This window comes from Thrips palmi, unplaced genomic scaffold, assembly GCF_012932325.1.
Source record: "Thrips palmi isolate BJ-2018 unplaced genomic scaffold, TpBJ-2018v1 HiC_scaffold_5, whole genome shotgun sequence".
Lineage (NCBI taxonomy): Eukaryota > Metazoa > Arthropoda > Insecta > Thysanoptera > Thripidae > Thrips > Thrips palmi.
The window spans coordinates 6,025,423-6,038,964 of NW_023144632.1; the positions used below are offsets into that span (position 1 = coordinate 6,025,423).

Consider the following 13,542-nt stretch of genomic DNA (forward strand, 5'->3'; position numbering starts at 1 on the left):
GTGGGACTTGGGGAGGGGAAGGGAAACACGCCCCGGAAGCCCTGCGACACCGGCCTCCCCTCGTGGGGCACTCCACGCCGAGTCACACGCCAATTCCGCGAACAAACAACAAAAGTGCCGGGAGAGTAGATGGGGCCAACTCAGTGCAGAGACCACGACGCGCCACGACGGGGACGGGCCGTGGTTCGGGGAGGGTGCCGAAGGTGGACAAACTGACGATACACCGTGTAGAAGGGAATGCCTGCCTCACGACCGAGCACCGCGTAGTAGATGGGCCACCCATCTATCGCTCACCCACGCCCGACCGACGCGAAACGACCTGGTGGCGCAGTGAGGTGGTCGTTTGGTTGAAGTGTTTGGAACTTGGATTTGAACCACGTAACTGCGACGGGCCGCACCAATGTGGAGGAAAGGCAGCAACCGAGTCCAACCCGTTCCAGGGGGCAGGGTGGGTGTGAGTGGTGTGAGGGTGACCCTAAGGGTGACAGGTGGGGATGTGCGCGCTGTACGCGCACAGCCGGTGCATCACCTGTCGAGCTACTCGTCGTACTGCCCGCACTGCACGGCCTCCGCCCCCACCCCTCCCTGCGGGTGCGCGAGCCCGCCCGGCCCGTCCTGCCTGGTCCTGCCCGTCCGCGCGGCGGCACAGCCGCGGCCAGCGCAGTAGGGCGGGCGCTACCCAAAGCTACTCCGGCGGTGACTCTTGCCTGGCGGAGCTGCAGGTGGACGTCGACGCCGAGCACCGCGTCTTTCCGGGACCTGTCGCAGTGACTATGGTGGCATCGGTTCCGAAATAGCTTTCCGGGGACACTCGTCACTGGATCTCGGCTCCTTCACACGCCCCCTTCACTCGCAAGTAAGTGTCCTGCATCTGCCTGCACCTCAGCCCCTGTGTCCGCTGTTCCAACCGCATCTCTGAAACAAACTGTAACACGGGCAGGCGGGCAAAATCTCCGCAATTCTCCTCCCGCCGATGTTCACAGTTCGCAAGGATCAGGTATACCCCTCCTCCCGTGAGTTTACTAGGCCTCTCTGCCTGTTTCTTATGGGCTGCCCCACTTTTCTCTCGGCAGTTCTGGTACTGTTTGCCAACGCCTAAGCGCAGTTGGTGAGCGTTATCTATGTCGGGAGTCACGCGTCATCTCGCGTCCCAGTTGTACTAGGTGCGTGCGGGCCGCGCGGGCCTTCCCCGACAACCCCCAGAAGGCCGCGGCCCCGGACCTCTCCTCCCTCGGTCATCGGCCACCCCGGAGCCACTAGGGCCACCCCGCGGAGCACCGTGTTCAGGCATGTCGGAGTGCTCACCGCGACGCCCGTCCTCTGAGCAGTCTACCTACGCAGTCCGCGTGCTGCGTGAGACGCGGAAACTCGAGAAGGCCTTGCGCTTGCCGCTGCCGCTCGAGGACGATCAGACGAGTATACATAACGTTTTCCAGAAAATTTGCAAAAACGGCGGAGTTGACGAAACGCCGCACCCAAATCGTAGTCGTTTGTCGCGGGAAGCCTGGCATAGGCAGCAGCGTTTAAAGTGCGGGTCGAATTTCCAGTCGATTGCCGACCAGCCAGTGCAGGCAGGGCGTCCAGATTAAACGGACCCAAAGGGTTACGCCGTTGGCGACCGCGTACCGTGAGTACCGAGGGTACCTCGTTCGTTCACGCCCGATTGGGCGGCAACAACAAGGGAGCGGCACGGCACGGCCACGGCCCGCCTGGCCTGCCGCAGGCCTCATGAGCGCCTGTTGGTGTCCGGCCCGCGCCGCCGCGCCGCCATCCCAGCGATGTCCGTGCAACCCGATCTCGTCCACGCAGAGGAAGCGGGTGGGGCCGAGGGCGGCCGAGGGCGGGGCCGGCGCGGGCAAGCGGGCAAGGTGACGAGGATGTCCGCGTCCGCAAAACCATTACGCAACCACGACTGCCGGTTTTGCCTGGTCCCAATCCTTCGACGCGCCCTGCCTGGGAGCGCAGGCAATCCCGCCACGCACGGCTGCTGCCTCCAGCAGCGCAGCGCGTGCGTCGCCCTGGCGTCGCCGTTGGAGGACTCGGTGTCTCGCCAATCGGACTCCTACTGCTCACCACGGTGCGCCCCATGTGAGGGAGGCGAACGGCGACGGCGACAGCTCATGAGCTGCTGCTGCAGGCACACATCGTCATGCCTCATGCCTCGTGTGTTGCCGTGTGTTGCAGTGGACCCCACGGACCCCATGGATCCGCCGCGCGTGCACTTCGGCGGCCCCGGCGTGGAGCACCCTGGCGTCTCTCTGTCCGAGTTCACCCTGCAGCACCTGCGGCACTTCGCGGCGCAGGGCGAGCGCGCCCCGCCGGCCCAGGTGGACGCCGTGACGGGGCAGGCGATGAGCTACGGCGAGCTGCTCGAGCGCAGCGTCCGCGCAGCCCAGGGCTGGAGCGCGCTGGGGCTGCGCGTCGGGGACACGGTGGCCGTCTGCAGCAACAACCTCCACGCGCTCTTCCCCACCGTGCTGGGCGCCATGTTCAACGGCTGCACCGTGGCGGGCATCGTGCCGTCCAGCAACACGGGTACGCTCTTTGCCACCCGCCCGCTTTGCATTTTTGATTGGCTAATGGAGCTAATGGTCCTTGTTCAGCGGAGCTTCTAGACTCGCTGCTCCTGGTGTCTCCACGCGCCGTCATCTCCGACGAGCTCACGGCACCCAGGATGGCCGCCGCCAGCGGGGCGCTGGCCGAGGCCCTGGGTGCCGGCCCAGTCAAGCACGTCGTCGCGGTGGCCGAGGGCCGCGGCGCGCGCCTGGCCGAGGTCGTGCCCGGCGGCGTCATGTCCTCCGAGGACCTCTTCGCGGCGGGCGTGCGGCACGGGGTCGCTATCGAGACGTACGCGCCGGCCGCCGTCGCCGACGCCAAGCAGCACGTGGCGTACATCTTGTTCTCGTCCGGCACGACGGGCAAGCCCAAGGCCGTGATGACCAGCGACCACTCCATGCTCATCCACACGCTCAACCCCGGGTAAGCTGACGCCGGGCCGGGCCGGGCCACGTCGGCGTCCCATCCGCGTCTCACGCACTGCTGTTCCGCAGGTCCTGGGCAGTGCTGGAGGGCGAGCGCTTCCTAGTGTCGTCACCCCTGTCCTGGATCTCCGGGGCCCTCATGATGTTCCACTGCGCCTTCGTCGGAGCCACGCGGGTCTTCCTCAACGGATGCGCCGACGAGCACACCTGGCTGGGGACCGTCCACAAGTACAAGGTGCCATGCCGGCGATGCGTGGAGTACACTCTAATGCGGACACGGTTGACGTCCCTGTTTGTCGATATATATACGTACACGTACGCTACGAATGTGTGATTTTGCCGGCCCGACCACCGACCAATCAGAAGCCCCAAAACGGTGTAGTGGCGCTGCGTCCGGCGGCCCGTAGCGCCTGTGAGGTAGGCCACAGAGCCAACCCTCAACACACCCGTGCGGAGACGGTGGCCTACGTAGCCCCTGTGAAGACGACAGGCGCAAGGTAGGCCACCCTCTGCGCACTGGTGTGTTGCGGGACGGGTCTAGGCGCTACGGGGGCTTCCAGTCCGCGACCTGCGTCAGATGACCGCCGGTGCGTTCAGCATTCTTCTGTGGTCACAAACAGAGACGTCTCTGGCGGAAATCTCCTACGACCGGACTCACGCCACGCCTCCTCTGCCGCAGATCAACCTGACGTTCGCGCCGCCCTGGCTGCTGTCCCTGGTGCCGAGCGCGCTGTCCGCCACCGTGGGCCCCCGGGCCCCCTACGACGTCAGCAGCCTGCGGGCCGTGACGACGGGGGGCGCGGCGCTGGGCGCAGACATGCACGCCCTTCTGCAGGCCGCGCTGGGCTGCCCCGTGGCGCAGGGCTACGGCTGCACCGAGGCGGGGGTCGCCTTCTCCGACTCGGCGGGCCTCCCAGGGCAGCCGCCGCCGCGGCCAGGCTCTCTCGGCCGTCTGCAGCCGTGGGTGCACCTGCGGGTCAGTGAAACCACCCCTTCACTCGAAACACGCGCTGCGCGTTTTGGGGGTTGGGGGCGCTGTTGACGTTTGCTTTCCCCGCAGCTCGTGGACCCCGTCAGCGGCAGGGACGTGTCCGGGGAGGAGGGTGAGGGCGAGCTGCGCTACAAGACCCCCTACCTCATGCTGGGTTACGTCGGTGACCCCAAGGCCTCCGCCCAGGGATTCGACGAGCATGGCTTCTACTGCACCGGTGACCTGGTGCGCAGGGATAGCGATGGCTACTTCTACTTCGTGGACCGCATCAAGGAGCTCATGAAGTACAACAGCTGGCCGGTGAGGAACATTGGCACCACTGGGTCAGACAACAGCAGAGAGCCTTCTATCGCCCTATGGAGCGATTCAGGAGATCGGTTTGTCGCTGTGTCTCTCTCGCACCCCTATGGGCAATGGGGAGCCCCATGAGTGCGACAGAGACAGAGCGACGAAACGACTCTCCTGAATCGCTCGCCAGTCAGGCGAGGGATCGAAATGCTTCCTTGGACTGCACCTTTGCATTGCCTGCGGCTGCGGCCCTGCGGCGAGTTGCAGATCGCGGCCAGCGAGTTGGAGGAGGTGCTGCTGTTCCACTCCCTGGTGCGCGAGGTGTGCGTCCTGGGCCGCCCCCACCCCATCCACGGAGACCTGCCCACGGCCTTCGTCGTGCGGTCGGGCGGCGCAGAGGGCGACGCGCACCTCGACGAGCAGCAGCTTCGTCAAGACATAAATCAACTTGTTAGAGGTACGCCTCCCTCAAACCAGTGCACTGTATACAAAAGAGTTTCTGAGAATGGTTGTGATAACTCAAACTATAAACTTATTGCTTTTTTTCCACAGCACGGTTGTCCGATCACAAACTACTTAGGGGTGGCATTTATTTCGTAGATGAAATACCCAAAACAACTTCAGGGAAGAAAGATCGTAACAGATTAAGGGAGAGGCTTGTATCTGCCGAAGAGTTTGCAAAGCTTGATACTAGTGTTTTGGACCAATGTGTTTATCTAGAAAATATACATTAAGTGAATATACGGATCTTAAATAAACAGCAATTGAATTCACATTATGTCCGCTATCTAGGCATTATTATTTTTAATATTTTGCTGCAGGAAAAAGTCTTTGCTGGAGAAACATTACTTTAGAGCTCAGGTTGGTGGCGGGGAAGAACTAACACCCCATATTTTAAAATACCGTATGCACAGGCATAACAACCATCAGAAGTTGTTCCATGGCATCAGTGGTTCATTACATGATAGTTGTTAAGCCTGCACATAGGGCATTTTAAGTAAAATATGGGGTGTTCGGTTCTTCCCCTGTCCAGTTTTTCTCCGCACTGACCCTTCACTTCCATTTCTCATATTTTATTACTTGTTAAAATTTGAGCTGAGCCACAGATGTACGTCACTGGCAAGTGATTTATCAAGGGCAGCCTCCACCAACATATTCCAAAATGAAGAAAATCTGTTTCAACACACATGGTTATAGGACAAGACTAGGAAAAGTAAGAGAAAGTCAGAGGGACCAGCACAAGAACTGACAGAGCATGATGGAAGTTTTTCAACTCTGGGGACGACAAGACTTTGATTAATTGCTTAAAAGAAAATTCTTCAGTCACAAAAAAATTATTTGACACAGCATTCAAAAAGAAAAAAACTTTATTAATAAAGAGGATGGAACAATGTTTATGAGAACCCTCAACAAGAATTGCACAATTGTTAGAGCTCCATAAAATTGGTGCTCTCCTAATGAAAAAATTACCTTTGGTTTTTGACAGCTTTGGACATCAGAAACATTATAGATAATAACACAGAAACACTTAGCATTTAAAAGAACATGCACATGCATGCAAAGGAAAGCAAAACACCCTTGTAGATCAGCTTGAATCAATTTGAGGGTTTACATCTTCAAGAGCGTTTTATATTCAAGGAGAAAATTTTCTTCTTCTTCGAGGGTAATACAAAGATGATCATTTTCAACATTTGTTATGTCATTTTCCAATTCCAAAGCAGCTTCCATTTGTTCGTCTTGATCCCTCTGGTCATTCTCAGCCACTGTTTCTGCATCATAAACACCTTCACCTGCACTGGTTGATGCAGTAGCTGTTTCATCTGTCTCCGCTTCGGCAAGATCTAAAGTTTAAAAAAGGAGATATAAAGAAAGAAAACTTAACAAGAATAAAACTTTCTTTCTTTTTTAAAGAAAAATGCATACCTGGAGTAACGGTTATAATGCCTTGATTATTGAATAAATCAGCAACTGCTGCTTCAATATTTCCATTATGTTTGCGCAAGGCAAGGCGAGCTATATCAGTGTCAAATCCCAAAGCAGAAATCTGTTAAAAAGAAACAAAACCAAGAAAAAAAAGCACACTTTAGATAACATTTAACAATTTATAGGTTTTTTGAAGCTAGTCTGAACACGAACCTGAACTACGTCTTCTGAAGATACACGCACACACCTCCTTTTAGCATCAAGAAGATGTGGCTGCTCTTGCAACATATGCACTGCCTGAGTCACGTGATTATTTGAGTGTTTCAAAGCAGAAATGGCAAGATATCGATCATAACCCATGCCGCAAAGGGTCTCTACAAAATCTGGCTCAATGTATTGTGATCCATCCGCAGTTTTTCCCAGTTTTCGCCTCTCTCTGGAAAAAAAGTTGAATAACTTAAGAGTTTTCTAACTAAAATGAAAAGCTTTAAAACGTACCTTTCTCTATGTCTTGCTTTCCTGCTTTCTTCTCTTGCTTTTTTTCGTTCCTCCTGCCACTCAGAAATTCTGATGACTGCTGCATTTAGATCTCCTTGGCAGGCTCTTAGACCCAAAAGAGCTTCAGAAGTTGAGTACCCTAGAGACAGAAAAAACCTTTGTCAGGCATTAGAAAAATCTTTGTAAGTTTCAAATCCACATAATCATTTTTATATATGAACTTGCCTAAAGCTACAATCTGTACAATATCATCTGAGTTGACTTTGAGAGATTGAAGCTCTGACTCTGCTTTCCTAAGTAGCTCTTGTGACAGACTAACTTTATTTAGATGAAAAGCGACAATAGCTTGAAGCAAATGAAGACGCATCAGTAAAGCCGCTTCATTCCCTGAAAAGCCAACAATGCATTCATAAAACTATAAAAAAGTGCATGCATAAGATAACAAATAAAAGCTATAAACAAACAAACCAGCGGTGCCTTTCAAGGCCTCTACACGTTCTAGATTTTTGCCATAGGTGCGTTCCAATGTTGCTTCACACAAATTTAAGCGTCGGTCAGCATCTGGAATGTGTGACATGCTACGCAAGCACAAATAGCACCACACAATGTCCAGCTGCAGAAGAGCTACATTGTCCACACTCTTCAGGAGATCAGAGTTGCACTGCCTGAATAGAATACCAATAGCATCTTTTACTTCCTATATTTTTTAAATGACATACAAAGGGAGTCAAGTTCTCAGAATAATACTGATTGTTTAGCCAGAACAGTACTTACTGAAATTCTTGATCAGCTTCCAAGAAAAGCAACAGCGCTAAAGAGTTCTCATTTCGTTTCAATGCAGAACGTCCTCTCTCATGCAAGGCAAGGGCAAGGCAAAGAGCTTGCTTCTCTCGCTGATCTAGTTTTAAAGAGCTGCCAGTTTGGTTTTCAAGCTGTTTACAAGTAAAGTATTGCACCTAAGTTAAGCAGTCGTGTAAAGATAAAGTAATTTGCCAAAATCTTTAACATACCTCAAGAGAAGCATATTGGTTTCTCTTTCTAGAAAGTGTTGAGGCAGCAGAGCGAGTCTTCTCACATAGTTTACTGTATGACAAGCCCTTCTGCAAAAAAAACCAAAAAAACAAGAAGAAGAAGAAACAAAGATAAATGTTTGAGTTTAATACAGAAAAGCGCCGTAGCACACTTCTGTTTAGAGCTCCAAGAAAAAGAAAGAAAAACTCACATCAACTTCATTGGGATCTTCATTTATTGCAATTGCCATAATTTTAGATGAGCTTTTAACTCCTTGGTCTTTAAGATTTTGTTCTTGCTTCAGAAGACGACCCCCACAAATTAGCTTTATTCTGAAAGAAAATGGAAAAATAATCAATGCCACATAGAGGATTAGGAAAAACAACAAAAGATAACAAAGTTTCTACAGCTACCATTGAAGAAAAATCAGTTTTGAAATACTTACTGATCTACAGGTTTTCCTGATATTTGAGACACAGCATCTGCAAGGTCTTTTCCACGTGCATTAAGAGATATTTGAACTTCTGTTTGATTCTTTGCGTTTGCGTCCTGACTACTTTTTGAAGTTGATGGCAACACGTCAGCAGAAAACCCACTAAATCGGATGTGCAATGTGGCAATACCTCCAGAACGAAACTGTTCTTGTTCCTTCATTCGCTTAATGGCATTTTCTTGGAGGCTGAGAAGCATTTGTAAACAGTCTTCCTTATCCAGCTTTAATTGAGTAGAAAATTCTTCAGCCAAGGCCTGAAAACAAAAATACATCATTATAGGAAAGTGAAGAAAAAATACCAACAGCTCAAGTAAGAATGTAAAAACAATAAACACAGAGAAGTGTTGTCTCAGTCATCAATCATTGATCATTGTTTCACTAAACTACAAAACTTTTCTGAAAAGATTTCTTCATGTATTGCTCATGAGAACAAAGAGGGATGCTGCATCATGTCATTTCTTATACTCAAAGAACACACGGCACAATTTCAATGTTTAAAATGGTCGGCAATAATTTACTTTCAAGAAACGTACGGCTTCGAAAACTCGAATTCCCAACATGTCGCTCAGACAATCAAAATCAAAATCAATGTTGCACACGAACCTGTAAGGACTTGTCATTCGGTTTGCCGCTCTCTTCTGCATACGGAGGCATCCACAGTTTGACATTGCGATCCCTCAGCTGCGTGCGTATGGCATTTCGCAGCAATTCATCTCTCAAATCGTCTCCCATTTTCAACTCGACTACTTCTAAATCTCCTACGGACTATGAACAAAGCGCAACTTATGGCACGAGAGAATCACACCTCACTCTTGCTTCCACTATCACTCTCTCATCCCGTCAGCACACACCAGCACACTTGACTGGAGCCACAACAACAAAACAATAGCAGACGACACGTTATTCGCAGGTTACATACCTTATGTGCACTCCCTAGCAGGGAAGTACTACGGCTCGGCTTTATCGACTCACGAATTAAAGGTTTCTCATTAATGGTGAGTAATAACTTATTTAGGGCGATTTCGAATATGATCGTGCATTTGACATTCAATTAGTTTTTTTTGGGGGGGTCCGAAATCGGATGCGGGGTGGGGGAAAACAGAGGGTTGGGAGAGAAAAGGGGGAGGGAGGGGGAGGGGGACGCATGACGCACCATACCAATGTCAAAACACAGCAGAGAAAGGTTAGGAGGGAATTGTTGTCGTTGTTGTCGATGCTCCTGACGTTCCTTGATTAAGTGATTGAAACAACCTAGATCACTCGATTTTCTCTTTAATTAATGTTTGCTGTTTCAAACCTTTCGAGGAGAGTGACTGTCTCTCTAAAGAGTACCACAATTATAGTGAATAACAAATTGTGAAATTTTCCATAGTATGCCCTGCCATGGATGTGCAACTTCCTTTGGTCTCTGGACTAAAGATGTGAGTAAATCAAATAGTTTATACACTTATCATTACATGTTTATACTATTTCCATTTTTGCTTAATATCTAACACGGTTTTCTCTTTGTGTTTTATTTCATGCAGGTTGGTTGCGTCTCTTGTGGCTTCTCTTTCTGCAATTCCTGTTTGAAACAAAAATGTGCTGTTCCTAAATTAAACGGTAAAGTTTCCAAAGTGTGCCAGCAGTGTTTCAGTACTTTATCAAGCAGCGAATCTTCTACAGACTCCAAAATGTCTCAGCATGAAGGACCACCCGACATATTTCTCAAGTAGGTCTGCTTTTGGGAAAATCCGATAGTCCATGTTTCATTTTCATCTTTAAGTTTGATCTGGAATGATTTCAGTTGTCTCTGATACTTAAAAATCTTAAACTTGTACTTTATATATTTTTTTTTCCAGGAGACTAGATGCCCTTGATGGTCAATTCAAGCCACCTGTTACCATGTATCGTGCTGAGCCTCGCATGCAAAAACTTTTAAAAGGCTTGAACAGTATTGATTTAGACATAGTGAGACGCTTGGAGAAATTACGTGAAGACCGCCGAACATCTGAAAATGTTCCTTCCGATGATGAATTGGCTCGTAGATTAGCCATGCTAAAAGGGGTGGACCTGGATGACCACACTCCTAAAAAGACCTCTGTTAGTCAAGTGAAAATAAAATGTGAGTGATGTGTTTCTTTTCAGCCTGCACCATTAATGGTCCATTCTTTTTCAGACTCACCAAGCTCCTGACAATCGATCAGCAGAGCAGCAGAGCAATGATCTGTTCTCACAATGCAAAGAGGAGGTGGAAATTGATTCAAAGATACCAAACCCTGATGATGAAATTAGGGAGCGATTAAATAGGCTCCGAGGCCAGATTGATGTTCCTGCTCAGGTAATATTTTCTGTTGTTATAATTGGTATCAACTGTGTTCACTTATTTCATTCATTGATGTGTTGCAGGTTTCATCAACTGAAGGTAGTGAAAAAGTAGTTACTCTAGATGAAATCGCCCAAATACTTTCACAAGTTAAAATGGAGGCTTCAGAAAAGGGCACACAACCGGACTTTGCTACTATTGTGAGGTGGGTGTGGTTTCATGTAGTTTATGAAGATTGGGCAAACACAACTTTTTGTTCCAGAACTTTTTAATTAATTGTCTCTTTTTTTGTTAAGTCTTGAAACACTCAGAGCTCAGGTGGTCAAAGAAACTGATAAAATCGGAGAAGAATCTGATTCTGATGAGGAAGCAGCTGCTGCAAAAATCATTTCAAAAGTATGTGTCTTGTTTAACTATATAAGCTGTCACTCTGTGTCTCCCAGTCTCTGTTACTTTCACAATATTTAAATTTATAGGTACAAGCCCAAGTGGACTTGGAGAAAAGCTGTGGCATTGAAGTATCTGATGAAGAAGAAGCAATGGATGCAGAGAATGATGTATGTCCTCTAGTTTTTACTTTGTGCTATTGTATGTAGATAAATACAATTTTTATAAATCATTTTTTCTTGTTGACAGAAGGAAGAGCTACCATGGTGCATAATTTGCAATGAAGATGCTAAAATTCGGTGTTTAGGGTGTGACCGCGATCTGTACTGTAAAAGTTGTTTCCAGGAAGGCCACATGGATGAAGATATGAAATGTCACAGTTTTGAGCCTTACAAGAAGTAAGCTTTACTCCATGGCAATGGATACTCATTAATTGCCTGCACCTTCATTCCTTAATCTCACTCCAAAAATGGTACACTGAAAAACTTCTTCTTTGTTTATTGGGGAAATATGAATGTCGAGCCATGTCACCACCCTAGGTGTAATTTATGTGCTTAAAGCTACTATATCTGAATCACCAAATTTGCTAGCTGATGTAACTAAAAATATGAATTAAGACTTTTCTATGTATTACTTAGCATTTACAGCAACCAATGATAGTTATAGTTAGCATCTTAAAAGCATTGCACATATTCAGAAGCAAGAGAGAGGGACAGAAGGGGGGGGGGGGGGGCTACACACAAATTATATTTCAGCTTGTTGCGATTTTACTGGCACCAGTTTATATATATAACCTTGTTTTAATAAAAAAATATTTAAAATCTTATTTTTTTAACAACATCCACCATTATTTACCAACTAGACTCGCTAAATAGCGGGAAATTAGGACTTGATCAGGACCTTGAAACAAGGCCTCGCACTCGCGAAGGATCCGCCCCCTACCCACCTACCTCCAGCTAGAGCCAGCCTACCTCGACCTAAACCAAGCTGGCCTCGCCCGGGGGTGTTGCGTGAGTGGGCGTGGAGTGCCCTACAGAGACGGACCCCGTCGCCCCGCCGAGGGACGCAGGCAGGGAGAGGCAGGCCAGTGGGAGGCAGGATGGGAGACTGCAGGCTAAGTGTGTGATAAATGAGTGACTGGCGCGCCGGCCTGCGCGGCCACGGCCACACAATGGCAAAGCTGCTCAAAGTGTCACCCCACCCCCTCCCCACCCGCCACCCCTGCGCCAGCCAGCTGGAGAACTCCAGTCGGCGAGGGGAAAGAATGGCCTCCGGGCCGCCAAGCCACGCCAAGCCACGCCAAGCCATGCAACACGGAGCTAGGGGAGCATGCCGGCAGGAAGATTCCGCACGGTGTTGCGCCACCCGAGGGGGTAACCACTCGCGTAATACCCTGTACACAAAAACCGTGTATTACGCGTAATACACGTGATCGTAATACCATTTTTGGGTCAAATGTGCCAAATTTTGGCATTTTAGGGCCGTAATACACGTGTAATACACCCGTAATACAGCGTAATACCGAGTAGTCTGTACACGATTTCGTGAAGTGTTTACCCCCTCGACGCCACCCAGTCGCTCTAGCAACCTCAGGCCCGGATCCAGGGGGGTTGGGGACACAACTAACCTCCACTCTCATTCCAGGAACGTGACATCACGTTGAAACGAACGTGACAACATGTCACGTTCGTTTGAGCATTGTGTCACATTCGTTTGGGAGTGAATTGGCCAAAAACCAGCTTGTTTACATTCAAAGGAATGTGACACAATGCTCAAACGAACGTGACATTTAGTCACGTTCGTTTTAACGTGATGTCACGTTCCTGGAATGAGAGTGTCCACCCGGGTCCTTGGGCACTGGATAGACCGCCTGGCAAACAGGAAAAAGGCACCACTTTGCCTCCCCCCTCAGATAAATGCTGGATCCACGCCCCCCCCCAAATGCTCCATGAGCGCGAGCGAGACAACGGCGCCAAAGGTGTGCCGAGTCATTTGGTAGGGGCGGGTGAGAATGAAGACCCGAAATGTACCGCGAGCGCCAAGCAGACTTCTCCACCGGGCGTTCCGTTCCACGCAACCCATGACGTCGCAGTGTAGGGGCCGAAGGGTGCACTGGGGGGGGGGGGGGGCGCGAATCGGTTTTAGGGGTTCAGGACAGGGAGGGCAATTGTGCGGATTTTGCCCAACCTAGCAGTGTCGTGTACGTATCGCGTGTCGCGTCTACGCTGCGAAAGAGCGGCACACCAGGAAACTGGTCGACAGACTTTGCAAGCCTCCACCACCCTTCAAGTTTCGTCCTTAAAATGGGACGCGGTGGGCGACGTTGCCGCCAAGTTTCTGGGCACACCAGCGCACACGCGGGCGCACAGGTACAGTTTCACCCACCACCGTCCAAGGCACAGGGGGATGAAGATGTGTCAAAGGCAAGGCCGAAGGCATCGCATAACCGTCAAGCCACGCGGAAACCTTGAAACTTTTCAGTGCTCGTCATGCGTGCGTTGCAGGCCTTGCTGAGACGAATAGAACTGTGCGAAAGCCATTTAAATGGCCAAAATCCAAATTTTGAGGTAGCGATATAGCTGGCGGACTTGCTACTTGTATCAGTTTGGGCGCGAGACAAGTGATTTTAAGGAATCGCATCCTGACTGCAGTCTTGTCATGACTG

General features: G+C 50.1%; 3 protein-coding genes across 5 annotated transcripts; 2 read left to right on the forward strand and 1 right to left on the reverse strand.

Annotated features, from left to right (window-relative positions):
- The first annotated feature begins 633 nt into the window (after positions 1-633).
- On the forward strand, positions 634-5,038 carry LOC117650704 (luciferin 4-monooxygenase-like). Its single transcript, XM_034394284.1, has 8 exons — positions 634-856; positions 2,185-2,535; positions 2,604-2,979; positions 3,051-3,216; positions 3,661-3,957; positions 4,042-4,272; positions 4,528-4,717; positions 4,813-5,038. Coding segments are annotated over exons 1-8 (1,794 nt in total). The 5' UTR covers positions 634-855; the 3' UTR covers positions 4,995-5,038.
- Positions 5,039-5,609: 571 nt separating this feature from the next.
- Positions 5,610-9,061, reverse strand: LOC117650703 (NEDD8 ultimate buster 1-like). The gene is made up of 11 exons (XM_034394283.1): positions 8,789-9,061; positions 8,138-8,439; positions 7,904-8,024; positions 7,692-7,781; positions 7,456-7,613; positions 7,150-7,346; positions 6,907-7,068; positions 6,682-6,820; positions 6,397-6,619; positions 6,184-6,304; positions 5,610-6,101 (listed from the first exon to the last, which is right to left on the reverse strand). The coding sequence occupies exons 1-11, from the start codon at positions 8,915-8,917 to the stop codon at positions 5,869-5,871; spliced, it is 1,875 nt and encodes a 624-aa protein (XP_034250174.1). The 5' UTR covers positions 8,918-9,061; the 3' UTR covers positions 5,610-5,868.
- Positions 9,062-9,080: 19 nt separating this feature from the next.
- On the forward strand, positions 9,081-11,703 carry LOC117650705 (abscission/NoCut checkpoint regulator). 3 transcript variants are annotated; one of them, XM_034394286.1, is made up of 9 exons: positions 9,081-9,180; positions 9,558-9,606; positions 9,712-9,896; positions 10,027-10,267; positions 10,344-10,505; positions 10,574-10,695; positions 10,787-10,886; positions 10,967-11,047; positions 11,127-11,703. In XM_034394286.1, exons 2-9 carry the CDS (start codon positions 9,559-9,561, stop codon positions 11,277-11,279), a joined length of 1,092 nt encoding a protein of 363 aa, XP_034250177.1. In that variant the 5' UTR covers positions 9,081-9,180; position 9,558; the 3' UTR covers positions 11,280-11,703. The 3 variants fall into 3 exon arrangements, with proteins under 3 accessions (XP_034250177.1, XP_034250178.1, XP_034250176.1); XM_034394287.1 differs by lacking the exon at positions 9,081-9,180 and having other exon boundaries at positions 9,326-9,606; positions 11,130-11,703; XM_034394285.1 differs by lacking the exon at positions 9,081-9,180 and having other exon boundaries at positions 9,327-9,606.
- The last annotated feature ends 1,839 nt before the right edge of the window (positions 11,704-13,542 follow it).

What these genes read in the sequence shown, in the direction of transcription:
- LOC117650703 (XM_034394283.1), bottom strand. Translation starts at nt 8,917, where the DNA reads ATGGGAGACGATTTGAGAGATGAATTGCTGCGAAATGCCATACGCACG. An exon ending in TCAGGAAAACCTGTAGATCA is followed by an intron (nt 8,025 to 8,137) that starts GTAAGTATTTCA and finishes ATTTTCTTTCAG; the next exon opens with AATAAAGCTAATTTGTGGGG. An exon ending in AAGATCCCAATGAAGTTGAT is followed by an intron (nt 7,782 to 7,903) that starts GTGAGTTTTTCT and finishes TTTTTTTTGCAG; the next exon opens with AAGGGCTTGTCATACAGTAA.
- LOC117650705 (XM_034394286.1), top strand. Translation starts at nt 9,559, where the DNA reads ATGCCCTGCCATGGATGTGCAACTTCCTTTGGTCTCTGGACTAAAGAT. An exon ending in CCACCCGACATATTTCTCAA is followed by an intron (nt 9,897 to 10,026) that starts GTAGGTCTGCTT and finishes TTTTTTTTCCAG; the next exon opens with GAGACTAGATGCCCTTGATG. An exon ending in ACACTCCTAAAAAGACCTCT is followed by an intron (nt 10,268 to 10,343) that starts GTTAGTCAAGTG and finishes ATTCTTTTTCAG; the next exon opens with ACTCACCAAGCTCCTGACAA.
- LOC117650704 (XM_034394284.1), top strand. An exon ending in ATCCACACGCTCAACCCCGG is followed by an intron (nt 2,980 to 3,050) that starts GTAAGCTGACGC and finishes GCTGTTCCGCAG; the next exon opens with GTCCTGGGCAGTGCTGGAGG. An exon ending in CATAAATCAACTTGTTAGAG is followed by an intron (nt 4,718 to 4,812) that starts GTACGCCTCCCT and finishes TTTTTTCCACAG; the next exon opens with CACGGTTGTCCGATCACAAA.